Below are 25,829 nucleotides of genomic sequence, written 5' to 3'. Positions count from 1 at the left end.
CTCTTTCACTTGGAGTGAGAAAACCATGGTGGGCAAAGAAACGGCACATGCCAGACACCAAGTATCACAGTATGCATGTGGTTTTACGCATGCTAGACAAAGCTTGTCACAATATGCATGTAGCCTAACCATATGGTCCGAAAGAATGTGAAGGTACCAGAGGACCCACTTCTTCCCACTAACCAACTGACTAAACCTACCTAGAATTAGAAAAACCAAAACACAACTGGCAAAATGTAAAAAAACCAAAACACAACCGACTAAAATAAGAAAATGGCCATCATAGGTGGCCCACAAGGCAACATAGCCACATGGGGCAGCCCAAACCGTCAGAGTCACGTCGTACATCCCTACATCCTTATCTCCATGCACCGTACACCCTCTTCGGCGAATAAAAATCGCTTGTGCTCTAGTTCGTAGTTCATCCATGGTCACGCCGAAAGCTCAACTGTAGATCTAAGCCAAGAACTCACTTCTGACGTTGATACAAAGGCTAGTCTTCAAGGCCTGAAGTACAACCATGGCTGCAGCATGGGAAAGCAATAGATCTGATCTGCAAATCAGTTCAAAACAAAATGGCGGCAGTTGTTGCAGAAATATTGCTTGGGGCCGAGAGACAAGGTGCTGTTGTAGAGGATGGAGCGACAGGGGGCTAGCACAGGTATGCAGCTCAGGCTGAGGGTTGTCGTCGGCGTCTTTGACATCGTTGGTGTTGTTAGCATCGTCAGCGTCTTCGGCGTCTTCACCAACACTGCCGCTTGCATGGGAGGTGAGCCTCCTGGAGGGTACCCACGGATGCTTAGGCTTCCCAATGACGGTTTGGATCTCAGAAATGATGGGAGGGAATGCTGAGCGGTGATCCGAAGCAAAAGAGACCCTATGGGTCAGCTCTTGGGTGCCAAATCGCTTTCCTGAAGTGGAGTGGTAGTCCTTGGAAGGTTTCCGGCGATGAGACACAAAGAAGATAGAGAGGAGGATGAGTATGGGACCGATGAAAGCCCCAACGCAGGTTCCGATCACAACCCATATGCAAAGACCCCAAGTTGTTTCCGATTGCAGCAATATATCGTCGTCATCGTCATCGTCAGTGTTGTTGTCTCCATCTCCGCCTAGAGGGCAACCAAGGATCATGGCAGAGATTTGGTCAAAATTACTCACACGGAGGAGAAAGGGAAAGTTTAGGTATACACGTCACTGGGACAAAAAGTAACACGCCACTAGAGCGGAGGTTTTAGAAACTACCCCCGATTAATGGTGGTTTTAACTTGCCGAGGAGGGAAGATTGTGCGTGAGAGATTTGGGAGAGAGAAGGAAATCCCTTGTCAACTCTCTCTTTGACTCTATTTTTGGAAAGAGGGGTCATTGGCCTCATATCAATGCAAAGTTCATGTGACCATATGACAATCTCTTTGCATTAGTAAAATATACAAAATTTAGAGCAAGAGATCACTGCCCCTATAGCAGTGTGAGCCAACGGGGCTGAATGGCGGACGCAAGAATTATGGAAAAAAAGATTTTCTATCCGTAAATGAGAGAAAATGACGACTTACCCCCTTAATGAAAAATGACAACTCAGGCAACAGAGGCCTATGGGGCAAATATTTCCATGGAAGGGTGGTGGGCTGCTTAAGGGGGTGTTTGGTTCGGTAAATCAAATAGTGTATGTATCGGATATGAATGTCAATCTTTTGATAGACATTCTTTTGAATTATGTTTCTTTCTTAAAATCGTTTGGTTGCCTTGAGGCTAATACATGTTTCTTACGGATTGAGATATTAGCTTCCGTAGAAAACGTCTTTCCACTTTTTCCTTTTATACTAGGTGGTAAAAATGTTACTCAAATCTGAGTTTAAGTATTGAGGTAAACTCAAATTTGAAACACATCCTTTGTAATATGATCATTCTGGGAAGTAGAATGCTTACTTATGAGGGTCATCCTAGTAGAACCAAATAACTTCAAAAATTAAAAATTATCATTCTAAATCCTAAAGATTGACCGAACCAAAAACCCCCTATGGAAGCAAAATGACATTTCCGGCCCATGAAATGAAAAATGACATCTATGTGGATCAAAATCGACGGAGAAAAATCTCAAAACCCAGGATTAGGGCTTTGAGATCGATCCTGACCGATTTGAATCCAATCGGCAGAGAAAAATCTCAAAAGCTAGGGTTAGGGCTTTGAGATCGATCCTGACAGATTCCAATCCAATCGGGCCTGATTCTATTTTTTGTATCCATGGTTTCGTATCATTCTGAACTTGAAGAGTAGGTTTTTGTGCAAGTGAGATCATAAACTATAGAAGACAATAATCAATAATGGGATTTATCAAAATTGCTTCGATTTGATTTAATTCAGCCTCTCCAATGGAGGCATGAAGAAGGATCATTCTTACAACATTTCCCCCAATACATCAGAAAAAAAAAAGCCCAAAACCCTCCAAAACTTTCAATCATCGATCAATCGTGTAGAGTTCCCAAAATGTCTTCATCCCTGTAAAGATGGTACCTGCAAAAACAAAACCCAGAAAAAAACCAAAAGAAATTGAAACTACAGAACGAGTAAAAGAATACAGTCGAGAGAAGAAACGAAAAAGATCGATCGTACTCTTTATCACCGAGTTTGACTTGAGTGCCACCATAATCGGGCAAGAGAACAGTTTCCCCTTCCTTTACAGAGACTTGGATGAGATTCCCTGACTTGTCTCGTGTTCCAGGTCCAACTGCTACCACTTTCCCTGAGTTCAGCTGCATTTATCCATCCATTAACGATCAATCGACCAAATCCATGGCCGTTTTAAGAAACAGAATGTTCTGCAAAAATTGAAATCCTTACCTGGTTGGTCTTCTCAGGGAGGAGAATCCCGGCTGTGGTTTTCGAGGGAGGAACAATCTTCTCAACCAGAACCCGATTCAGACTCGGAATAAGACGCTTCGCCATCTCTCTCTCTTCTCGTTCCGATTGAAAGCAGAGAGCTACAATGGAAGAATTTCTCTTTAAAAACAAGTGAGAGATAGTAAGGGATAGAGAGAGAGTCGTGTGAGCAACTGAGCTTGCAGCTCTGGTGAAAATTCTAGGCTCTAGGGTTTTTTCTAGGGTTTTTGTTCCTCTTGGTCTTGGGCTTTCTGTTTGAAACAAGCCTAGGACCATTTGGCTATTGGTTCTAGGCCTTGACCAACTCTGCTTTGGGCTGTTATCATGTGGATCAAGTCCTAAATTTTGATTTGGTTTTGTAATTTGTCTTTTCCACTTCTCTGATAATTCTGTTAAGCTCAACCTTGGCACCCTTCAATGGGCTGAGCCTTGATGAGATCCTCAATGGACATAATGGGCTAAAGAAGGACAGCATAAGGTAAAATTGAGAAAGTCTAGGCCAAGCCTCTCTTGGGAGTCTTGGGACTACATTCTAAGCGGCTTCACTTTGGAATCAAGTTACCCCTTTATATAAGGATTGAAATTAAAAATCAATTGTTTTGATATCATTGATACAAATTTTGGGAGAACTGAACTCCGTAAACTAATTTGTAAGGTGAGAGAACCTACGACTATATCTTTTTTTTTGGTAAATCCTACGACTATATCAACATCAAATCTCTTGAAATCAATGTGGGATTAGTTTCCCATATCCTAACACTTGCCGATTTAATCCAAATCAGAACAAAATTAATTGAAATTGGTAAGAAAATTCCCAGAATTGGCCGGTCAGAATTGAAACCCAAACCTTAGAATCAATCATTCCAAAATATTCAGAATTGGGATTGATCACGATTGATTACGATCAAAATTAGCCGATTCAACCGATTCAATTCCGATTTTAGGGGGGTTTAAGAGTTTAGGGGGCTTTGAGGTGGTGAAATATTCAGGTTTTGCAGAAAGAAAAGAAAAGCATCAACTCACATGTCCTAAGATTCTGAAGGGGGAGAGAAACAAAAGGGGTGGGGGGTCCATTATAGACATAATGCATTGTTAGACCTTTCATATGATATAGTCAATACATTCTAATTTAAAATCATTGGCCATTTGATTAAGAGAATCAAATTGGATTAGATTCCTTCAAAGCTTCACTCATCATGTCTTACCCTCCTGTTTACTTTGATATTACATTTACAAAGGAGCTCTGACAACAGATGATGACGAAGAATCATATTACAATATCTCACATTTCATTAGATGGTGGACCCAATAAGGTCAATATTCCTTTCTAAACTTCATAGGCTAGCTTTGGCTTGTTCCCTACCATCAAATTGTGCTCAACTGCAGGGTTTAAAAACCTTAATATCAAGATCCGGATCGGTCCAACTCAGTAATCAATCAGAATAGGCCAAAAAATGCCTTTAACCCTAGTTTTCGTAGATCGGCCTCAACCAATTCTGAACTGAATCAGCCAATCCAACAGATTTGATCCCGATTTTCAAAATACTAGTTCTCACCATTAATCCTGCATTTGCCATTACGAGCTGTTTTTGGTAGGTAAGAATTAATTAGGGTCTATTATATATACAAAGATGAGGAATTTTGGGTTCATTTGAACCATGTTATGGTTCGAAATGGAATCGTGGATTTATGTGACAAGATCAACAATTCCATGAGCTTGGGCTTCTGTTGCTGACATAAAAACCATCCCTTTCAATGTCTTCGGATACAACCCACAAAACAATCCAACAGTTCCAAGAAAAAAGTCTCACTAAATTATTTTCTAACAGGGATCTTGATTCCTGAATATGGGAGGAGATTGCATAAGTCATTGCATAAGTAACATTATGAACTGTGGAGACATTTTTTCTTTGTGGGCATCTAGGGTTTTTAAAATCAGGATCGGAATCAGCTGAGGCCAATCTCAATTATGGCTCATCCCCTTCCAAAAATTAGGGTTAGGGTGTATTTGGACCGATTCCTATTGATTCTTCAGTGATCTTGACCAGATTGAAATTGGTTGATCTGGATCCAGGTTCTGGGTTTTTAAACCCTGTGGGTATTTGATAATGAACTATGAAACATTACCACAGCTGTTCTGATATACTTTGGATGAGGGATTGTTAGGGGTTGATACTACATTTTAATTAAAGTTTGGAGAGTTGTTTTGAAATGTAATTGGTTAGGAGACATATTGACCAATGAAATAGGGTTGTTATGGAATTTTGGACAAATAAATCAGATCCAACACATCACACAACAGCAAATCAGCACTCTAGAAATTCACCATAAAAATTTGAAAAAAGATAAAAGGTCAGCTCTTTCCATGGTGGTTGACTGATTTATTCAAATATCATTTTTTTTAGGTGGAAGTTTGATTCAAATATTTTACATGCATATCCTACATCAGAGAAGGAAACTTCTAAAGATATCACACACACTGTCAGTGCTAGGTGATGAACACACAACAAAAACAAAGATAATTTTTAGAACAAAGGAAACTTCTCATGATCAGAAGATTAACAGATTCTTTTTGCTTCAATTCCATTCACTACCGTGTCGTAACAAATGTCCTAAATTAGGACACTAAATCAAACAGTAGGTCCAAGAACAGCTCATTTATTCCTACAAGGACGGCACCCACCACCCAACTCATGGACATGAGCACTACTAGAAAACTAAAAAGAGGGATAGATTAGTGAGGTTGTTGGCCTGGTGGTGGATTAATGTTGGATGGTCACCAAACTCTGCTTTTCCTCTGCATCTAGAGATTCTAGACTTCTTCCTTTGTGGATTAATTAATATAGTTCTTAGTTCAAGCCTAATGTCTAATGTATAAACAAACCCACAACCAACCATTCTCATTAGCTTAGTCCCTACCTATACATTCATGAATTATCCCCCACCTGGTATCTCATATCTTCCCCACCCCCTTCTACATAAATTCCCAAAAAAGTAGAAATAATGGATGAGAAGGCCCTTCTAGGTTGGTATTGCAATGATGGTGAAATCTAACATGTGGCAGTCCTAAATGGTCCATACGACCATGTGTGTGTGTGTGTGTGGCTGTCTTGTAAGGTTATAGGTAGAATCAATACTTGGAATCATGGTTGCATCATCTTCTTCTTTGGATTATAACTCTAGTTTAATGGCAAAAGAAAGCACTCTTTTTCAGGCTTTGTAGTTAGCAATGTCTTAAAAGCCAGGGTGATGATGCTTGGATCAGTAAACTAATAAGAAATAGATCAACCAGGTTCAGCAACAGTTGAGCTTGATGGGTCTTCGGTTATACCTTTTTCCCTCCTTTGTTGATGATAGAGCTACAATCACTAAATCAAGCTATTCTGATACTAATAAGAAATATATTTTAGTCTTAACAGAGATCTGGTTGAGCCCACCATTAGGTCCCATCTCTAAAGCATGAGATTCTTCCATTAACAAATGTTCAAGCTTTCATTGGATGGAGTCGATGTGGACAACACAACAGTGAAGACCCACCCATTTTTTAGTGCAAATCAAGGATTTGGGACATTTACCTACATGAGAAGATCACTTGGTCCAACTGGTGAAGTAGGTTAGATCAGGGATAAGCATCACAAGGTGTATCAGAGCTAGAAGAAAGCGATCATGCCGAACAGGGATGATGGATTAAATGGAATTAATGGTGTCTTCCTGAAACTGAATCGATAAACCCATGTGGGTTCTGTTTGTCCTCTTGAAACCAGCAACCAGAATCTCCCCTTTCTTAGGCTTATATATCAATTCACGCCTTCCCCCATAAAATAAAATTTCCTCCATCTGGATTTGGGGACCATAAGCACCTCTGCAGTCTACGCTAGTCACTCACACCTTCTCAATTAATGGGAAAACAAACATTTCCTGAAGATATTTAAAACCAATTTAATCACACCCACCTCCTACCTCTCTCTCTCTGTCTTTTATGCAAATCCTCGCCTCTCCTTCAAGCAAAGCAGCTCTCACTTTTGATCTCTTTCTTTTACTTTTGTCTTTCTCTTCGCTTTTTCAGTTTTTCTCCTTTACGGTTTCTGTGTATTCCTTGAGATCTGCTTCAAATGGGTTGCTCCCAAGGTAGCTGCATTGACTGTAACGACGCTCTGAATGGTTCAACTGGTGCGAAACTCAAGGTGACTCCTGCTTGTTTCTTTGTAGAGAATGAATTTGATGATAACGAGCCCAAAACGAGGTTTAAGCTCTGTAAAAGGAAAATGATTTGGGAACTTGGTTTGGGCTTTGTTCTTCCCATACGAAGGCGTGTTAGTCGCCCAAAGGATCCAAACCATGGGGAAAAAGATAATGGTAATTGTTCAGAGCATGACAAAGCTCGGCTTCTCGCCAAGTCCAGTGGTCTCGGCCCCGAGCTCACGAACGCAGACCCACAATCTGTCCATTCTTCTTTCAGGTTCAGTTTTGGTTCCCAGGTGGACCTTGAAGAGCTGAGCAGGTCTTCCTCTACTTCCGCCGCTACTGTTCTTATGGTGAATTTGAGCACTGGTTTGTCAGAGTCTCAATCTCTGGACAAGAAATGGCAAAGACTAGAGTCTTTGGAGAGGAGTATCTCTCCGGTGGCCGATACACTAGTGAGATTCACTTACGGCGAAATCCGAGCAGCCACAAGGGATTTCTCCAAAGGTACAGACCTTACTCCCCTGTTCTTAGTTTCAAAACTTGTTTCAGTTCTTGGGAAGGGAACTATAACGGAATCTGTTTTTGTGGTAGGCAGAGTATTGGGGAGAGGAGCACTGAGCTGTGTTTTCAGAGGGAGAGTTGGGTTTCTCAGAACTTCAGTTGCAATCAAAAGGTTGGACAAGGAAGACAAGGAATCGACTAAGGCTTTCTGCAGGGAATTGATGATTGCCAGTTCTCTCCATAATCGAAATGTTGTTCCACTTGTGGGCTTCTGTATTGATCCAGAGGAGGGTCTGTTCTTGGTGTACAATTATGTCTCTGGAGGAAGCTTAGAGCACTACTTGCATGGTATCTTTCTGCTTCTTTCTTTTTAGGGGACAAATTTGCTTTAGTTATGTGGTCAATTAGAATGATATATCAAGTACCCATTTGCAGCAAAGAAGAGAGGTGTAAAGGGTAGTTCTTCTCTTCCATGGTCTGTGAGATATAAGGTCGCGGTTGGAATTGCAGAAGCGGTTGCTTACCTACACAATGGGACTGAAAAATGTGTTGTTCATAGAGACATTAAACCCTCAAATATCCTTCTCTCTTCCAAGAAGGCACCCAAGGTAAGTGGTGTTTATAGTGGATTGAGATACCTTTCTTGTATGGTGATCATTCTAAGTGCACTTTGATTATTTCCTTTATTTTTTCAATGTAATATGACTGGTTCAATGTTTCTTTTTCAGCTTTGCGACTTTGGATTAGCTACATGGACCTCAGGACCTTCAGTTCCTTTCCTCTGCAAAACTGTCAAAGGAACTTTCGGGTAAGATATCAAAGAGGACAAAAGAATTAGAAATGAACTGGTTTCTTATATCCTCTATTATTTGTCTGTTTAAAGGCGATCTTTCCTTGAATTGTTTACCATGTAGTTATTTGGCTCCTGAGTATTTCCAACATGGCAAAGTCTCCGATAAGACAGATGTTTATGCGTTTGGGGTGGTTCTATTGGAGCTAATAACAGGCCGGAAGCCAATTGAGGCCAAAAGGTCGCCGGGAGATGAAAACTTGGTCATATGGGTAGGTTATCATCTAATCTTCTATGGCTAGCTTTCCTTTCATTATTGTTGACCTACACATTGGTTTTATCATTGGTCCCCCACTATCGTCATAATTTCGCTGTTTTGAATTGAAACACCCACTACCTTCAATTTATAATTCTGTTAAAGCCTGGACATGCATCACTGACTATTATTTTTTTAATATGTATCACTGGTTTGGTGTGGGTGTGTATGTGCATGTGTGTGTGTGTGTGTGTGTGTGTGTGTGTGAGAGAGAGAGAGAGAGAGAGAGAGAGAGCCAATCCCTATCAAAATAGTCAAAAGGTAAATTTCATTTTAGCACATTCTAGCACTGAATGCAACATAAATGTTACCAGATATACAATGCAAATAGGGTGGGGATTTTGTGTTTGCTCATATGTTATCTATCTGATTGATTAATATTGAACTTGAATAGTTCAAAGAGAAAACCATTTCAATTTACCACATTATAGCACAAAATGCAAAATGGATGGTACTAGATATACAGTGAAACTTGGGGGGGGGGGGTTGTGATCTTGTGGTTGCTCATATGATATCTGATCTAATTCATCTTGGACTTGAATAGATCTAGTAGAAAACCTTATAAAACGTAGATACATTTAAATTCCTTGGTTGGGACATTGTTTGTTGGCCACAAAACAGAAGATATTGCTAATCCTCATTAACATGAAATCCTCTAATGAATGAATTCAAAACCAATAGTAAAATTATCTTTCCGTTTTCAGGCAAAGCCACTCTTGCAAGGAGGAGGATCAATCAAGGAGTTACTTGATCCAAGGCTCAAACTTGGCCAACGTGATTCAAATCAAGTGACGCGGATGATTCAAGCTGCGGCTGCCTGTATTGAAAGTGAAGAATCCAGGAGGCCTAGCATCAATCAGGTTGTTGCGATTCTGCAAGGTGATGAAAATTATAGCTCAAACAAGAATGTATCTGCTTTTTCCGGGAATGGTTGTGTCGCTGATTGTTATCCTCATCTACAACAAACAAAGAGTGAAATGAGAAGTCACTTTGCTCTTGCCATGTTAGGGGTTTCAGACCTTGAGGAAGATGACCACCTATATTGTCGATGATGCAGGACACTTGTATTTTTCTTTTTATTTCTATTAATGTTTTTCCTGCCATCTCTTTTTTCTTTTTTTCTTTTTTTTTTCCCTGCATGAAGGGAAAAGAAATGGAGAGGAATTTAGTAAGAGTGGATAGAAGAAGAGAGTGAAAACTTGTAAATAGTAAAAAAAAAAAAAAATCTTTTAGAGAGATTCAGAATACTGAATGGTATATAATCTCCATTTTCCCATCCCTAACCTCAAGGGAATTAATAATTCTTTTGATTTCAGATCTTGAGTGCAAATTTTGTCAACTCAATTCCAAATTTTGAGAAATTTCCATAGGAAACAAGAGAGGTTATGAAACCCAGAAATAAGCTTAAAAGACCTCCTGGAACCTGTGTTTCCCATCTGCTAAAATGGAATAACATTGATTGATCAAGTCACTCAAAAAATCCTGAACAAACAGGAATTGGGTAAGTTTTAATTATGTTGACTAGGTAGTCGTGAATTGCTTGATAGAGTTTTAATGCATTCAGATCTCAAATACAGATTACAGAAGAAGTTGGACTGATGGTGAACACAAATGCCTGAGAACTATGCTTTCCACATCCTCTAATCAGGCCACAGCTCTATAGTCTCTATTAACTGTGTATAGAACAAAGTTTTAACTTTATCAAAAAATGACTACTGTCTTTTGAACTCATGTCATCAATTAACACCTTGGATTACATTTTAAATGTCAGAAAAATTCTTGTATTTTAAATGTCAAATAGTACAAATGATGACTAAGAGATTTGGGACCTCCTGACTGGAAACTGGAATTATATTTTGGATTTAGCAACCAAGAGAGACAACAGAAAGGTGAAAAAGACAGTTAAGAGGTTGATCACCATTAAAGGACTTGTTAACTATTTAACTTGGGTTCTTGCCAACTTTACAGGGTGATAAAGTCATTATGGGATGAATCAAAACCTTCTTGTGGTTTGTGGTGTCAATCGGCTGGTTTGGTCTGGTTTTGATTGGAATGAATCAGGTTCATCTCGCAGATAAGACACCCAAAACTCCAAATTGAAATAGACTGTTCAGCTTGGATCCAGTCGAACCCTCATTGCTTTGGTTTGGGTTTATGGAACCAGTGGAAACCGATCTAGCTGTCAAATGAACTGGATGAAACCAAAACCAGACCGATTGTAATCTGATAAGAAATCGAAACCCCACAAAACTAGGATTTTCCTATTTATATCTTTATGTATACATGTCAACTCGAAACTGGATTGGACCAGACAAACCCAATAATAATCTGATTACAAACCGATAAGAAACAAGACCAAATTAGACCGAAACCTAAACTAACCAAAAAATTCCTTAATGATTTGATTTCGGGTTGGACCAATAACGGACCGGAAACATACGGAATTGACTGATTGACACCTTCCACACAGGAATAAAATACTCCTTATTATATTAGAAAATTCCATATTTGTCCCTCCCAACCCAAATGAAAAAGATTCTCTGAGCCAAGTGTGGAGGCTACATTCTCTCCCTCTCAGAACCAGAAGAGAGATTTCAAGAACGGGTGAATCCATTCACTCTATCAATAACCAAGTCGGATCTGATTGGTCTTAGCTAGGCACGGGTTCGGGCCTAGCTTTTATTGTTCATAGTGGGCCTGATAGGCTGAACATGACCAGCTGATTTTTCCTTGCTTCACTCTCAAAGAGAGCCCATTATGGCCTTTAGAACCCTACCCATTTGATTACGCCCCCACCCCCACCTAAAAAAAAAAAAGCACTTTTCCATTTGACTGGAGAGGAAATATGTCCTTTGGATGAAATATAAAGTTATTTTTCGTGTTTGTGCAAGAGAAATGGTAGTCCAACGGTAAGGTACATATATTATAACTTGGTGGTAAAGCAGTTGAAATAGCTTCTCGGCATTCTTGGATTAAGACTACATAGTTTTCACCTTTCGGACTTTGCACATGCAGGAGCCTTGTGTATTGGATACATCATTTTTTTTTTTTTTGTGTAAATATAAATTTTTTTATTCACTTATGTTTCCTTCACTTCCCTTGCAACCAAACTAAGAATGTTTTTGGTTTCACCATTTATCCCCAACTCGATGCAATTACAAAGCTAAACAGACTTTTGAGACTCCCCAATGCGAAAGTGGATAGTATTTATAAGTTAGTACAACTACATGGCATGTTTGATAGGATTGTAATTTTGTGAACTAGTAGCCTAAGGTTCTCCAGTCACATGTACCTTTGACCAAGTTGCAAAAAAATAAATACTAGAAACGTAAGAAAATGGAAGGGTTAGCCGAAGGCTTGGATACCTGTCGTTAACAAAAAAAAAAAAAAAAAAAGGAACGATTACACCAAAAAATGGATGGCTAGAAAATATATGGATTTAGGGACATACATGGCATGGTAGTGTAATTGCTTGACTCATGGGTCTGAAAATTAACATTTGACCAATCTTAGACCATTTTACCTCAATATCCGATAGTCAGATTTACCATATCACCCCCCCCCCCATGTAGGAAAACCTCTCCAAGGGGGCACAACCAATGTAGAAAACTTTTGTCTCCCAAGAGAAGATATGTTTCTCTATTTGGTCTTTAGGGAAATATAAATATTTTCCAAGGAGGTGAAATATATTTTATAGAAAAATCATGTTGGATATTTGGTTGCAAAGGAAATGTTTAAAGTGAAACTATTGTCTCTCACTTACCTTCCAACTAAATGGAGCCATATAAGTCCACATAGTTTTACAATGGATATTGTGGAAAAAAATTTGTGGTGTTTAAGAAGCAAATATTGAAATACGTACTTTTATCCAGAGTCAAATCATATATAGCGCCACATCACCATTGGTGAAGATATTTTCTTTCACCATTAGTGAACAAAAAACATAGCCCTACATACAATACATACCACATGTGAAATTAGAAAATGGAGCAAGATTGTGTTACCAAAACACAGCCCTTTGGTTTAAGAGAAAACATAATCCAAAATGGAAATTATCAGAAATTAAATGCACTTCAAATTATCTTACAAAAGTGAGTTGGGTCTTGGGTCGGGTCCTGGATGGGTTTTATTGCTTTGAAGTAAAGAGGAAGAGAATTTTAGGTGAATATCTTAGCAACATCCTTCATTAAACCAGGGTTGGCATTGTGGAAGCTGGTGAACTCCTGGAAAGAGATGTAGCCATCACCATCTGTGTCTATCTCAGCCATCATACGCTTAATGTCTTCTGGTGAAACAGACCCAAGTTGTTTCAAGGTTTCACCAAGCTCCGTAGAGGAGATCTTCCCGTCGCCATTGGCATCAAATCGCTTGAAGATCTTCTCCATCTCTGCCGCATTCTCTCCGGCCATATTTGTTCGGTAAGTTTTTCTCTTCTAATTCTTCTTCTTCTTCTTCTTCTTGTTATTGAAGGTTGAAGCTTAATTGGTGATTGATTTTAAACTGTCTTGAGACGGACAATTTTAAAGGGAATGGAATGCTAAGTGTATGGTCATCCTAAGGACTCGGGCTTTTGGCCTTAAAAGGACGGGGTGGATCCGAGAGACCCGTTCATGGATTACCCATTTTACCTTCAATAATTTTTGGCATGGTTAGCCAATCTGCTGGGTCTTATTTTGCCACTTGGGCTACGTTTGTGTTATCATAATTAAAAAGAAAAATAATTTTGATTTATAAATATTAGTTTATACATTTTTTACCATATTTTTTTAATGATGAGGTGGAGTCCTCCATGGAAGCAAGAGCACCAATAATCAATAATCGACATCATCATTATATTGGAAAAACATCTTTTCTTAATTTTCAAATGAATGTTGCGTTCATTCGAATCTTTATATAATTCTGTATTAGTTTTCAATAAATCCTTACAAATATTTTACGGAAATGCAACCATGGCAAATTTTATTTGAGTTGAAACTCGACACATGTCTGGAGTCTTATAGTCTACTTGTCCACAAATTTTAGGCTTCATTTGATTCGTTAAATGGCATAAATTAGGATTGTCTTGACAAGCTTATCAGGATGGTCTATCTAGAGCATAGTTTTAGTTCATGCTACTAAATTAGGTATCAGTCAGTTCCAAATTCAATACTGATATAGGTATCGTTCTGTATCATCCATATCAGACATTTGTCCTCAAAAGACACCTATACTAACAAGGATTTTTATTATTTTACCCTTTATCCATATTGTGTCACTAATTTGGTATTAACTAGGTGTCAGTATTAATTGGTGTCAACTGATACTGGTATGGATCAGCCAATCTGATACCAATTCCTAAATCCCCAGTATTTAGTGATTTTTCCCATATATACATCTATACCGAAATTCTAATGAAAATTATTGATATATCGAAACATTCATTTAGGTCAAGGGACACATAAACATTTGACTAAGAATTAAAAGTTGATCCGTAGTCTAGCTTTCATGTTGTAGATGTAAATAAATATGCATGAAAGCATGGCTTCTTTCATTGTTCATGGGAAAAAGATCTTCTTCAACGCCAATGATCTTCTAATTATTCATCCAACAATTGCGAGGAGTTAGACATGCAACCCCAAATGTTGACAACTGTTGGGATGCATGTCCAAATCATCTCAACCGTTGGATGGTGATTGGAGAGGAGTTGGAAAAGTGTCGTATGTATCTTTAACCATGTCGCTCATGAAAATTATAATGAAGACACTCAATGAACCAAACAACAATTTTAGGGATACTACACTCGTTGGACTACTGCCTTGCACCGTAAAAGCTCACGCTCGATTTATAATTGATCGGTGTATGAGCCTGTCATGGGTCGATTTGGTCTCAAGCCACAGTTGGGGTTTAGGTTGGACGTACTGGTGGACTAATCTTTTGACAACCCTAGGTGGGGAGGCACCCCTACGTAGTACCACACCGTAGTATCCCCCAACTTATGTCTTTGGATCCAGTTCAACTGTTCCAAAAGATGCACCTATTGTTGAAACAAAAACATAAAATTATATAAGGATGCATTGAAATTAATGGAAATTGTAAACAAACAATATATCACAGCGCATAACAACATTATATAAGTATCATTTACCAAAATATCCATATAACCTTAAATCTATATGATGAAATTCTCAAAGCTTGCCAATGTAAAATTGAGGAGGGCGGAGTTTTGATTCCATGACACAAAACCACCACAAGTGAACTTAATTAGAATGGTTTGGTTAACTTGAAGGCTTAGTTTAGCCTAAACAGGTTGTGATTCTTCAAGTTGAAACCAGAAGGAAGAAGCAAAATATAATTCTGTTATACCTGTTTAGAACAGATGATAGCCCTTGAAGGCTTGATTATCAACCTAACTTCATGCTAGGGATGCAATTTGCATTTCAAGCAATGTAAAAATATTATCTCGTGTATAAAAGCTTCGGCTTAAGGGTTATGATCACTGCCATGGAACATTATTTGTCCTTCACCAAAAGGAGAACTTGCATTTCACTAACTCAAACTCAAGCTGATGGATGACATGCCCTTGCAATGCTACACTATGGGTTGGGCTTTAGGCTTGCTCTCTTAGTCGGTCGAACACTCCAACCCACTCAAGTTGCATCCTTAAAATAATGTAATTGGGATCGGGTAGCAACTGGATTAATATTGGTATCAGATCGGCTCCAGCTGGGATTAATATCAAATCGGTCATATAAGACAGGTTCTAAGTGTATTTTAACTGGTATACCCTTGGTCAGGTATTGGGATATGTTAGATCAAACACCAAGAAACACGAAAATAAAGAGACAATAGATCCATACGACATAGAGATTTAACGAGGTTCACACACCAGGGTGGTGTGCTACGTCCTCGGGCGAAGAAGAAGATGATTCACTATACAGAAGAGAGATTACACCCTAGCAGTGGCGAGGAAAAACTCGCCCTGAAACCCTAGCTGCGTGAAAACCCTAGAATACAATGACTTTCTCAACAAGCAACAGTACATTATATATACTCCAAAATCGTGGGTCGACCCAAGCCCTCTGCTTCCATCACAGATCTCAAAAAATTTTCCATTCGGGTCGCCACCAAAATATGTCGGATCGGGTCAATCATCAAAACGGATCAAGAATTCGAGACAAACTTAACAGGATCGGTGGGTGCTGACACCGATTCCAGACCAATCCCTCAAGCCATATCGTCTGGGTCCAATTCTTAAACATTGAGCCCTACAAAAGCACAGGAATTTTGTCCAAAAGTTTTGTCAAGTCTGGTTGAACTAGTGGTATCTCATCTGATAGTTTAGCGTTCGTTTGATTTTGTTTCTCCTGTTTATGTTTCTAGAAATAGTAAATATGGATTTTGCCATTTCTGTGTTAAGAAAGGATTTTTGAAATTACAAAAATGTGTTTTATTTTTCGGTTTCCCGAGACGTTTTCAACAGTGTAGTCGAGTTTGAGACATGAGTGAAGACACGACATTGTAGGAGTGCAATTCAAGAGTGTAGGCATGGTGTTGGAGTTGTAGGTATGCTTCATGGAGATAAACTTTAGAAAGATGAAAGATCCGAAACTGTGAGATTTGCACAACCAGATTGGAATCGCTGCATCTAGATAACGAGAAGTTTCAATAATGGGTTGGGGTTTGGGTAGGTCGAGTGAAGTATCTGGATTTTCATAATTTTTGTCGCTCCCACTTGTTTCTAGAAACCGAAAAACAAGTTTAACTTGTTTCTCCATTCCTGTTTTCAGACACAGAAATAGACAAAAAATTTTAATTTTGTTTTAAGAAACAAGTGAAATGAAATAGAAAAATCAAACGGTTTCTAGGGTGTTTTTTTGTTTCTAAGTATAAAAATACACGAAAAAAAAAAATGTTTCTAAAAACAAAATCAAACGGACCCTTAATCTATGAACTTGAGTTTTGTCCTCAATAGTCTTTTAGGCTGTCTTTGATATCATTTTTATACATAAAAGCATTTTTCAAGTGTTTAGTATATATAATTTATTGACCCTGCTTCTCTTTAAAGTAAATCAAAATAACTCAGAAAATAATATGCAATACTTTAATGAGCATGTGCTCCTAAGTCTTAAAATTAAGGAATAAAATAAGTATTTGCTTTTATTATTAGAAAGGAAAGACCCCACTCCTCTTCTTCTTCTACCTACAATCCCACTTGCACTTTTTAATGTTCTGCTGCATCAGTAATTCTATTATTTTATTTGGCACGCAAAGGTGTATTTGCCATTAACAAGGGCAGTGTTACTGCATCTCCTATGGCACACGATTGTGTTTTTCAAGTCCAATTAGTTTCAGTCTGATCCACAGAGTTTTTTAAATTGAAAATGATTTTTATTAATAATTTTTATAATAGATTATAAATAAAAATAAGAATGATACTAAGAAAGCCTTAGAAAGAAATTAACATATTTATTTCAATTACCGACTAATCATTTTTAAGGTAATGACTTGTTAACAACTAAACTAATCAGCGGCCCGCATTCCTAACCTATCCAAATGCCAATATTTTCCAACAAACAATATGAGGCCCCTATCATCCATCAATCAACTTCTTAAAAAAGTTAGTTAGGCTATTAATTTCATGTTAATTTAAGCTTCCTAGCCAAAAGAGAAAGCTAAGCCAGTTGATCCATCTATTCATCAGGCAAAACAGGGCCCGCCTTGCCTACTCAACCCTATAACCTCCAGGCATGGGTTTGTTGATCATTGTGTCGATGACGCATTGGCCCACTGTGCACCCAAAGTGGGGCCGGATGATCTAGCATATGTTTTTGATACATGCGTTTATTTGAAATATAAAAATCTATTTCAAGTTTAATAAAAATAAAAATATTTTTAGTGAGTAAGTGGTACATGGGTGTTAATTGGTTTGGTTTCGATTTAAACGGTGTAATTTGATTCAGTATACATTTATTTGGTTGAAATCAAAATCGCACCATTTATTAAACGGTTGTATTTTTTGAAACCACAACCATGTAGTAAACGATTTTGATTTCACGATTTTTAAACAGTTTCGATTTCAGTTTATTCCATACGATTTCTATACGGTTAGCAATTGATTTGCTAGTTCATTCACATGTTTACTAAAATTTTCTTTTGATGATAAACGATTCAATCTTGATAATGTGAAATGCAAACCATTATGTTTTGTTAAAACAATCAAACAACTAATTAAAAAAATATATATATTACATTGAGAAAGTGAAATGCAAACAAAACTATTAAATACTAATGAACATCGGTAGTAGTGGTGGTGGATGATGATAAAGTAAGAATAAAAGGCTCTGAAAACATATATTCTAAGGCTTCAAATAATTCATCTTCATCCGTCTTAGTTATATAAAGGAAGAAAACAATTACTTAGAATACAAAACTAATGTCCAAAGAATTTCATACAAGATTAAAAGAAAAAATATTACCTCAAAAAGTCGCATCATACATCCAATCACGCAAGCATACGAAAGCTTCAAAATCCCAATCGTTTTTTACTTTAGAGTTTTTGTTTTTTTGGAAATGATATACCGCTTCTGCCCCTGACTTATTTAATTGGTAAATGGGTTAATCGAATCGGTTTCGACCCATTTAGCTAATTGGCCTAAAATTAAACAAGAATCAAACCATATACTAAACGATTTTATGGATTCGATGTAAACAGCTTGGTTCGATTTCGATAAACAATTTTGATTTCAAATTCATATCGTTACTATAAATATAAGAAGGGGGAGAAATGATCCGTGTGCCCCATGAAATGGAAGAAAGGGGCAAAAGGTGGAGATCATAAATTCAATTATTAATCACGTTCCAAGGAGGACAGTGGCCTTATGATCAGATGACACAAAAGATTCCTGATGGACCAGAGTTTTTGGGTGCTGGGGCTAAACAATCAGTGGAAGCTAAGAATAACCCTACCGCCCTTCGATCCAATTGCCACCTCTTTCACGATTGTCCCAAGTGTAAGGTGGACCAATAAAAGGAATATCCACTAGAGCTACTTCATTCACAAAGTGTCTCTTTCTCTCCAGTTAGTCGAACAATTTGGAAGTTCAATATTTGTCTGTTCTCCTTTCGGTGGATAGTTTTTCAGACAAGTTTCTATCTGACCTTGATTTTCGCATCCCACATGATTGGAGATGGGAGGATTACCCTTGAAACTGATCGAGACAGCAAAGGACCGCCCCTAGAGCGCTAGAGCAGTGAGCCAGTGACTGTCTCACCCGTGGGTGTTGATTAATCATGATTATGCATGTGAGCTAGATCAGGACTGTGTCACCCGTGGGTGTTGATTCATCGCGAAAAGAACGAAAACCTAATCGAAAAACAAAAAATTCCATGACCCAGCGACAAAAACAAACTGGTTTCCCTCTATCATGTGGTACTAGTCTATTGCTCCTCCTGCAGCTGACCCAATCTTCTACGGTTGATCAAAGAAGCCAGACCAAATTGGGCTAGCTTATCTGAAACTAGGGCCAAATATGAACCAGTGACCTACGTAAATCACGGTAGAATCAGGAGTCGGGACAATCTAATGGTCTCCCGTTCTTGTCCAAATCACCGAAAGGAGAGTTTAATACGCTACACTCTCCAATTGGGAGAGCTTAACCGCCCCCACTTACCTCTCTTTCCACGACAAAAAGAAAGGAATACGACAAATAGGGAGGGAGAAAAACAGATTATTTAATTTTGATTCGGTATCGTATCGGGTTTTAGAATGAATCGGTTAAAAATCGACTGGAATAACCGGTCCATAGCGGTGAAAATCTGGATCGGCTTTGGTCAATTATGGTCCAAATTAGCATATCTGATTTCAATTCTTGAACATGGTTTTAAAACTCGAATCGGAACAGTTAAAATTGCTCGAATCATATCAATATTAGTCGAGATCGATCTACTGCTCTGACACATTGTTAGCAAAAATAGGAACGACAAAAAAAGGAAAACGGATGGTACAAGTTTTAAACAGTAAATTTTTATTGAATGATACGATCAAATAAATTGTAAAAGAAAAAAATAGAGAACGGTAAAAATTGAAAAACAGATGGTACGAGTTTTAAATGTGTAGATTTCAAACAAATCGGACTAAAAAAATGTAGTATAATCATATAAATTAATGAATTATTATATGAATATCTGCATCTATTATTCAAAACAATTATATATCTAACATTAATACATATACATCTCATGTCTCATTATAAGTTTTAAGATATATCATTGAATATCATCCAACACCAATTCTAAATTCATACACCACACATGTCAAAAGTCTTATTGAACAATGTAACTAAGTTATGGTGTTGTTTATCGTTGTCAACATAGTCAACACACTCTCATAGTGATATATATTCAGTTAGAGTTATGAGTCATCACTTAAGAAATATTTTTTAGTAAATATGTCAGTTTATAGCTCAATTTCAGGGTCTGTGAATTGAATTTAAATTAAAGATAAATATCATGAGGAATATAGTCCATTACGCTAATTTCAAGTTGGTTAAAGAATCAAGTCGATTAGAGTTCGGGAGAGAGATATATGTTCAATTAAGTAGACATTATGTTCAAAAATCAAGTCGTAAAAAACACTATAAAAGCGGAATATGTTTTAAACGTGTTTAGAATAGGAATGCTTGAAGTTTGCTGTATTTTTATGTATTTTTAAGAAACATACGGTAAAACATGTTTTAAATAATAAAAAATAAAAATATATTTAAAAAGCGTTTTTACTAACAGTGTTCCGACATAGATCCGGAGTTTTAAAACCTTGTTTTAGAAAGAGAGAGAGGAAGTAAAGATCCGGTCATATTTCCAACGGAAAGGTGATTGGAACTATTTGACTGATTTTCACTTTTCACCAAATGAAACTTATATATGTCGCCATACACCAATTAGAGAATTAGCTCTTTTCACTTTTAAATTGGTTTCTTTCATTTCTTCCTTCCAATTTTAAATCCCAAAACCCTCCTTCTTCTTGACGTGACAACAATCCTCCTCTCTCTCTCTCTCTCATCACTCACACTCGAATCCAATCTAATTCAGACTCAAACTAAAGAAAGTCTCTTTCTAGTTCATTATTTATACAGTTTCATATCTTCTTCCCCAAATTCTTCTTTGGAGAACTTATAAAGCTCATCAGTCATGGCAGACTCCTTCGATGACGAGTGTGATTACCTGTTTAAAGCAATTCTCATAGGAGACTCTGCTGTTGGTAAATCGAATCTCCTCACAAGGTTTGCTAAGGATCATTTCCGCCTCGATTCCAAGCCTACTATTGGAGTGGAATTTGCTTATCGGAATATTAAGATCGGTGATAAGATCATCAAAGCTCAGATATGGGATACAGCTGGCCAAGAAAGGTATTTTAAAAGCTTCTTCTTTTTCTTCTTCTTCTTTTTTGAATTGAATTGAATTGAATTCTATTAGGTTGGATGTTTTACTGTGTTAGATTCTTGGACGTGATCTTCTTGTCTTCTTATTCTTGTTTCCATAATCTGGTTCTCTGGTTCTAAGTATAGAGTTTTCATGGATTTACTACCATGAACGTACTCTGTTTCTTATATTTAGGGATTCTATTTCACCTCAACACAGTGAAGAAGAACAAGAACAAGAACAAGGAAACAACCAAAGAACAGATAGAGATACTCAACAAATCTACACATTCATAATGCCTAATTTTCTATAATTATGATGTTCGCCTTCCATTAATTTTATGAATTAGGTAACGAAACAAAACTAATTAAGTGAATTTTTCAAATCTCTGATAGAAATTTCTGTCATTCAGGATTTCTATTAGTGCCAATTAGCCATTTCTTGGCAGTACTTCTTTGGGTTTTAGTGATCAAGGTAAGTATAAGATTAACAGAGAAGTAAAATGAGAAAGTAGCACTTGCAAAATGAATCAATGGAAGTAAATTGGAAAGAGTTGCAGATACTGTGGAGAACAAAAACCAATTGAAATTATGAATGAAATCGGTAGAGATTGGAATTTGAGGTAGGTAGGGTTTTAAAACAAGGAATTGGTATCAACTGATCATGACTCAACTCAATTCCGAATCGGCGAGAATCGGTCGTGGGATCGACAGGAGTCTTTCAGATTTCGCCTGAACCTCATAAACTTATCACAGTTGAGTTGGCCATTCCGAAAAGGGAAACGAGTCGAAATCAATCAGCCTAAGTCCAATTATCTGTCAGATTCTGCCTGAACCCTAGAAACAGAGTTGAATAGGCTGTTCCGAAATGAAATGAATCGACAACGATTCTAACCGATTCAACCGATCTGATCTGATTTTTGAAACTGTGATAGAAGTTTGTAACACTATACTTACCACATCAGTCACCAAATCAACTGTGTAGATTTTCCACTAGATAGAGAGAGAGAGAGAGAGAGAGAGAGAGAGGATTCATTAAGGGTGAGGTATCATTAGATGTCTAACTTCAATAGGTGAGACATCATTAGACTTGTGAAACTTTTCCTATTTTGCTTGGGTTACTTCCTAACCGTCATTATCTTTATAATTTCCCCTCATTAAGATACAAATTTAATGTACCAAACCAAATCAATAGAAATCATTTTCTTTCATATAGGATCATTTCAAAGTGGGTCTTCTGTCAGTTTATTAGCTCTTATTAGTAGTGGAGGTGGCAGGGCAAGCGTAATATAAGGGAAGTTTCTCAATGGTCTTTTCTTCTGGAAATCATGCCTAGTCATAATGTTTCTTGCTAGAAAAACTTATTCCAAAATTGTTTAAGAACTAAAAGAGATTGCTTCTCTTCTAAAACTAATGTTCAAGGTTGTGAGTAGTTTTGTTCATCATTCACTAGAGATGATGCTTCTTCAACCTTTATGCATGCTATGGTGGTAGTTGGTCGGGGACATGATTATAATTCAGCAAAGATAACAGGTGTATCAGAAAACAAAGCAGAAAAGAGTGGGTGAGGTTGATTGTACATGAATAGAGAAATTATTTAGCTATCAACAGAAAAGAAGTGAAGAAAAAGTTTTCCTTCACCCATGAACAAGTGAATCTTTTCACCGGCAAAATGCCTAGGGTATGGTTCTAACATTTGTCATTTTAGGGAGAAGTAATTGTGAAATTACAGTTGTAAATTTCTTCTCACCCATGATGATAAAAATTACAGTTGTAAATTTCTTCTCACCCATAGCGAAGAGAATCTATTCATAGGTTCTCAAACCAACTCATTGATGGATCACAATTGGGTTGAATCATTGGCTCTCGACCCAAAAGCAAACTTGACAACCCACTTGAAACTGACCCAATTGATAAACAGGCAATCTTTTTGAGTTAAACCTCAGCTGTTATATATCTTTCATGGTCAATTGGATCCATTGCTAACCCTAATTGGCAATCGATCTCTTGTCAATCCATGATCATCTCTAAATCATTTCACAATCAAGAGGATGATAATGTACATGGAATTTTAAATTGAAGGTAATAATGTTACAAATTTTGCGATTACACAATCAAATCATATATCAGTCAAATATAATATGTTTTTAGGCTATTCTACAAAAACTAGAATAACTTATTTGGTCCATTCACCTAGTTGCGCCACGTGAAAGTGAAAATTATGATCATTACTCATCTGAAAAATGTTTTGAATTAATTTCTTGTCGAATTTGAAATTCAAAATCAATTATATTTTCATAAAAGAAAAAAAAAAATTCAATTATATAGCCCTCATTCATGCGTGTAACTTTTGAGCCACCCATGTGTTGACATGTGGATACAATTATGAATTTAAAAAAATTAATAATTTAAAAATGGGATTGTCAAGCCGGTGGTATCTAATGGAATCCCATTCCCAACCAATGGAGCACGGCAGATGGGTGTGAATACGGTTGTATACAGAAGGTACTAAGGTAGTGTTTGTGTCAAGAATGAGAGCGAATATAAGAGGATGAATGACAATATGAACTATCCTTTTTTATTTCCATGGGCAGCCTTCATTTGGGCAACTTAATTTGTGAACTGTGAGGTTATTTTTGTGGGACTAAGTGAAACCACGATTATCCCATTCCAGCCGAATCAAATTGAAGTCAATTGAATAATAAGATTTCCGCTTGGATAAATTGGGTCTTTTCTAACACCCGATCTGATCCATACATATGGAATTCACACAAGGTTTTCATTTTAAAGCAATCCCTCACCCACACACAATGAGGTTAGCTGTTGATGATGTGAATGTGTATCCCTTTTCACAGATTTAGAGCAATCACAAGCTCTTACTATCGAGGAGCACGAGGTGCGTTACTAGTCTATGATATCACACGGCGACAGACCTTTAATAGTCTGGCAAAATGGCTGAAGGAGATAAGAGAGTTTGGTGATTCTGATATGGCGATTGCTTTGGTTGGGAACAAAACCGATCTGGGTCATGCCAGAGAAGTCAGTGAGGAAGAAGGGCGAAGCCTTGCAGAAAATGAAGGTCTTTGCTTCATGGAGACATCTGCTTTGGAAAATTTAAATGTGGAAGAGGCATTCCTACAACTCATTACTCGAATTCATAAAGTTACAAGCAAGAAGAACCTGGAAGCAAAGGCCAATCAAGTTAAGACATCAACACCCTCTGCAGGGAATTCAATCCTCCACTTGGATGAAGTCTCAGCAACCAAACAAACTGGCGGTTGTCGTTGTTCTAGGTAACCAAACCACACCACATCAGTTTGAGACATGAATCAAATTCCATTCTTTATGATCATATTTCCTTTATTCTTTCTTTTAGTACTTTAGTATTTTTGTTGGTTGTGACTTTAAGCCCCCTTACAAAGTAAGATCCAATAGAATACCATACTTGACAGAAAAAAATAAAAAAAATAAAAAAATCCCAAGGTTTTTGGTCTTTCTTTTGTATAATTCAATGTATGAAGTTAGGGAGGATGAACGTGTGTGGAGGATTCATAGAGAATGAAATAAATATATATATTTTTTCCTGCAATAGACAATCCCCAAAGATCGATTATCATTTTAAAGCTAGTCCTTTCAACATCTATTAACCAGTAATTAATTGAAGAATTTAGTTTTTCTTCACTAAATTCAGGCTGTGGCTGAGCCAAATTCAGGTTGCCTAGCTACTCCGATATGTTTGGGCTAACAATGAACCAGATTGGCTTGATGGGTTCATAGACCAACCAATCGAGAGTTTCTTAGCCCAAAATGAATAGAAGAATTTCCATAAAAATTAGTTAAAAAAATTGTGTGCAAAAGTTCAAATTTATAGATGAAATTTTCAATTAATTTTTAATCATTTCCATTAACCAATGAGGTGGCAATAGCCTATAGGATCCTCTATCAGAAGAACCCACACACAATCAGATGTCATTAAAAAACCAATAATATTAAAATTTTACTTGGTCCAAACTCTTCACAATGCTTGTTGTTGGGGCCATTCCAGGTGAGGTAGGATCATTTTCCTTGGACCCAAATATAATTGAACGTTAATCCAGTATTGGGCCAGGGCCGTGGTTGGACCCAGGCTTAACCACGTAGGTCAAGCTGTCATTGGCCCTCCCTTTCACATACGCTCTCTAATTAAATGGATAGATTGGTTAAGGACGACAAATTTTCTCCAAAATCTCTTGTACCAAACTGGGCTTAGGCTTATTCAAGCCTAGCTCAGTAGCTCGCTTGGACCGTGGTGAGCTACAAAGATCGAATTATAGAAAGCATTGAAAGAAGTTGATAAGGACGAAGATGGTTTCTCTCTCTTTCACCAGAACCATATGTACCCAACCACCCAGGATCGTGCTCAGGGTCTGACACCAGAAAATTAATTTCTTCACGACTTTTGCTAGCCTAGCTAACTATCTCTGTGAAGTGAGAAGAGAGATCTTCAAAGACCAAAATGAATATCCCATGTGTGATGGTGGGAAGGACCAAATAGGCAATCCAATCACATCGAAAAAACATTAAAAGATGAAAAGTGAAATGAAAAAACCATAGGTGTATGAACGAAAGCTTAAAACAATGCAAAGAAGAATAGAAATCATGAACAAACAGTCACATAACATAAGGATTTATATGGTTTTCGGTTGATCTCATCAAAGGAGGAGGAATTGTCTATTTTGTGTTGATGCAACAGGCTTGCTTTGCCAGTTCTCTTGTTTTTTTTTTTTTT

At 37.5% G+C, this 25,829-nt stretch overlaps 4 protein-coding genes across 4 annotated transcripts; 2 read left to right on the top strand and 2 right to left on the bottom strand.

The window, feature by feature from the left end:
- Positions 1–2,324: 2,324 nt before the first annotated feature.
- On the bottom strand, positions 2,325–3,128 carry LOC122080107 (10 kDa chaperonin, mitochondrial-like). Its single transcript, XM_042646991.1, has 3 exons — positions 2,836–3,128; positions 2,608–2,747; positions 2,325–2,508 (listed from the first exon to the last, which is right to left on the bottom strand). The coding sequence occupies exons 1-3, from the start codon at positions 2,938–2,940 to the stop codon at positions 2,460–2,462; spliced, it is 294 nt and encodes a 97-aa protein (XP_042502925.1). The 5' UTR covers positions 2,941–3,128; the 3' UTR covers positions 2,325–2,459.
- A 3,332-nt stretch (positions 3,129–6,460) lies between these two features.
- On the top strand, positions 6,461–9,981 carry LOC122078516 (probable serine/threonine-protein kinase PBL7). The gene is made up of 6 exons (XM_042644531.1): positions 6,461–7,563; positions 7,651–7,908; positions 7,996–8,168; positions 8,289–8,368; positions 8,475–8,622; positions 9,371–9,981. Exons 1-6 carry the CDS (start codon positions 6,987–6,989, stop codon positions 9,716–9,718), a joined length of 1,584 nt encoding a protein of 527 aa, XP_042500465.1. The 5' UTR covers positions 6,461–6,986; the 3' UTR covers positions 9,719–9,981.
- A 2,532-nt stretch (positions 9,982–12,513) lies between these two features.
- LOC122078659 (polcalcin Syr v 3-like) lies at positions 12,514–13,149 on the bottom strand. The gene has a single exon (XM_042644745.1). The coding sequence runs from the start codon at positions 13,073–13,075 to the stop codon at positions 12,824–12,826; it is 252 nt and encodes an 83-aa protein (XP_042500679.1). The 5' UTR covers positions 13,076–13,149; the 3' UTR covers positions 12,514–12,823.
- A 7,443-nt stretch (positions 13,150–20,592) lies between these two features.
- Positions 20,593–24,650, top strand: LOC122078658 (ras-related protein RABA6b-like). The gene is made up of 2 exons (XM_042644744.1): positions 20,593–21,049; positions 23,917–24,650. The coding sequence occupies exons 1-2, from the start codon at positions 20,832–20,834 to the stop codon at positions 24,356–24,358; spliced, it is 660 nt and encodes a 219-aa protein (XP_042500678.1). The 5' UTR covers positions 20,593–20,831; the 3' UTR covers positions 24,359–24,650.
- Positions 24,651–25,829: the final 1,179 nt, after the last annotated feature.

This window comes from Macadamia integrifolia, chromosome 5 (genome assembly GCF_013358625.1).
Source record: "Macadamia integrifolia cultivar HAES 741 chromosome 5, SCU_Mint_v3, whole genome shotgun sequence".
Classification (NCBI taxonomy): Eukaryota; Viridiplantae; Streptophyta; class Magnoliopsida; order Proteales; family Proteaceae; genus Macadamia; species Macadamia integrifolia.
This window is presented reverse-complemented; position numbering and strand designations above follow the sequence as displayed.

Excerpts from the sequence above, each read along its gene's own strand:
- LOC122078516 (XM_042644531.1), top strand. The coding sequence starts at position 6,987 with ATGGGTTGCTCCCAAGGTAGCTGCATTGACTGTAACGACGCTCTGAAT. Across the intron at positions 7,564-7,650 it reads CACAAGGGATTTCTCCAAAG|GCAGAGTATTGGGGAGAGGA; the intron begins GTACAGACCTTA and ends TTTTTGTGGTAG. Across the intron at positions 8,169-8,288 it reads CTTCCAAGAAGGCACCCAAG|CTTTGCGACTTTGGATTAGC; the intron begins GTAAGTGGTGTT and ends TTTCTTTTTCAG.
- LOC122078659 (XM_042644745.1), bottom strand. The coding sequence starts at position 13,075 with ATGGCCGGAGAGAATGCGGCAGAGATGGAGAAGATCTTCAAGCGATTT.
- LOC122080107 (XM_042646991.1), bottom strand. The coding sequence starts at position 2,940 with ATGGCGAAGCGTCTTATTCCGAGTCTGAATCGGGTTCTGGTTGAGAAG. Across the intron at positions 2,748-2,835 it reads TCCCTGAGAAGACCAACCAG|CTGAACTCAGGGAAAGTGGT; the intron begins GTAAGGATTTCA and ends GGATAAATGCAG. Across the intron at positions 2,509-2,607 it reads GTCAAACTCGGTGATAAAGA|GTACCATCTTTACAGGGATG; the intron begins GTACGATCGATC and ends TTGTTTTTGCAG.
- LOC122078658 (XM_042644744.1), top strand. The coding sequence starts at position 20,832 with ATGGCAGACTCCTTCGATGACGAGTGTGATTACCTGTTTAAAGCAATT. Across the intron at positions 21,050-23,916 it reads GATACAGCTGGCCAAGAAAG|ATTTAGAGCAATCACAAGCT; the intron begins GTATTTTAAAAG and ends CCCTTTTCACAG.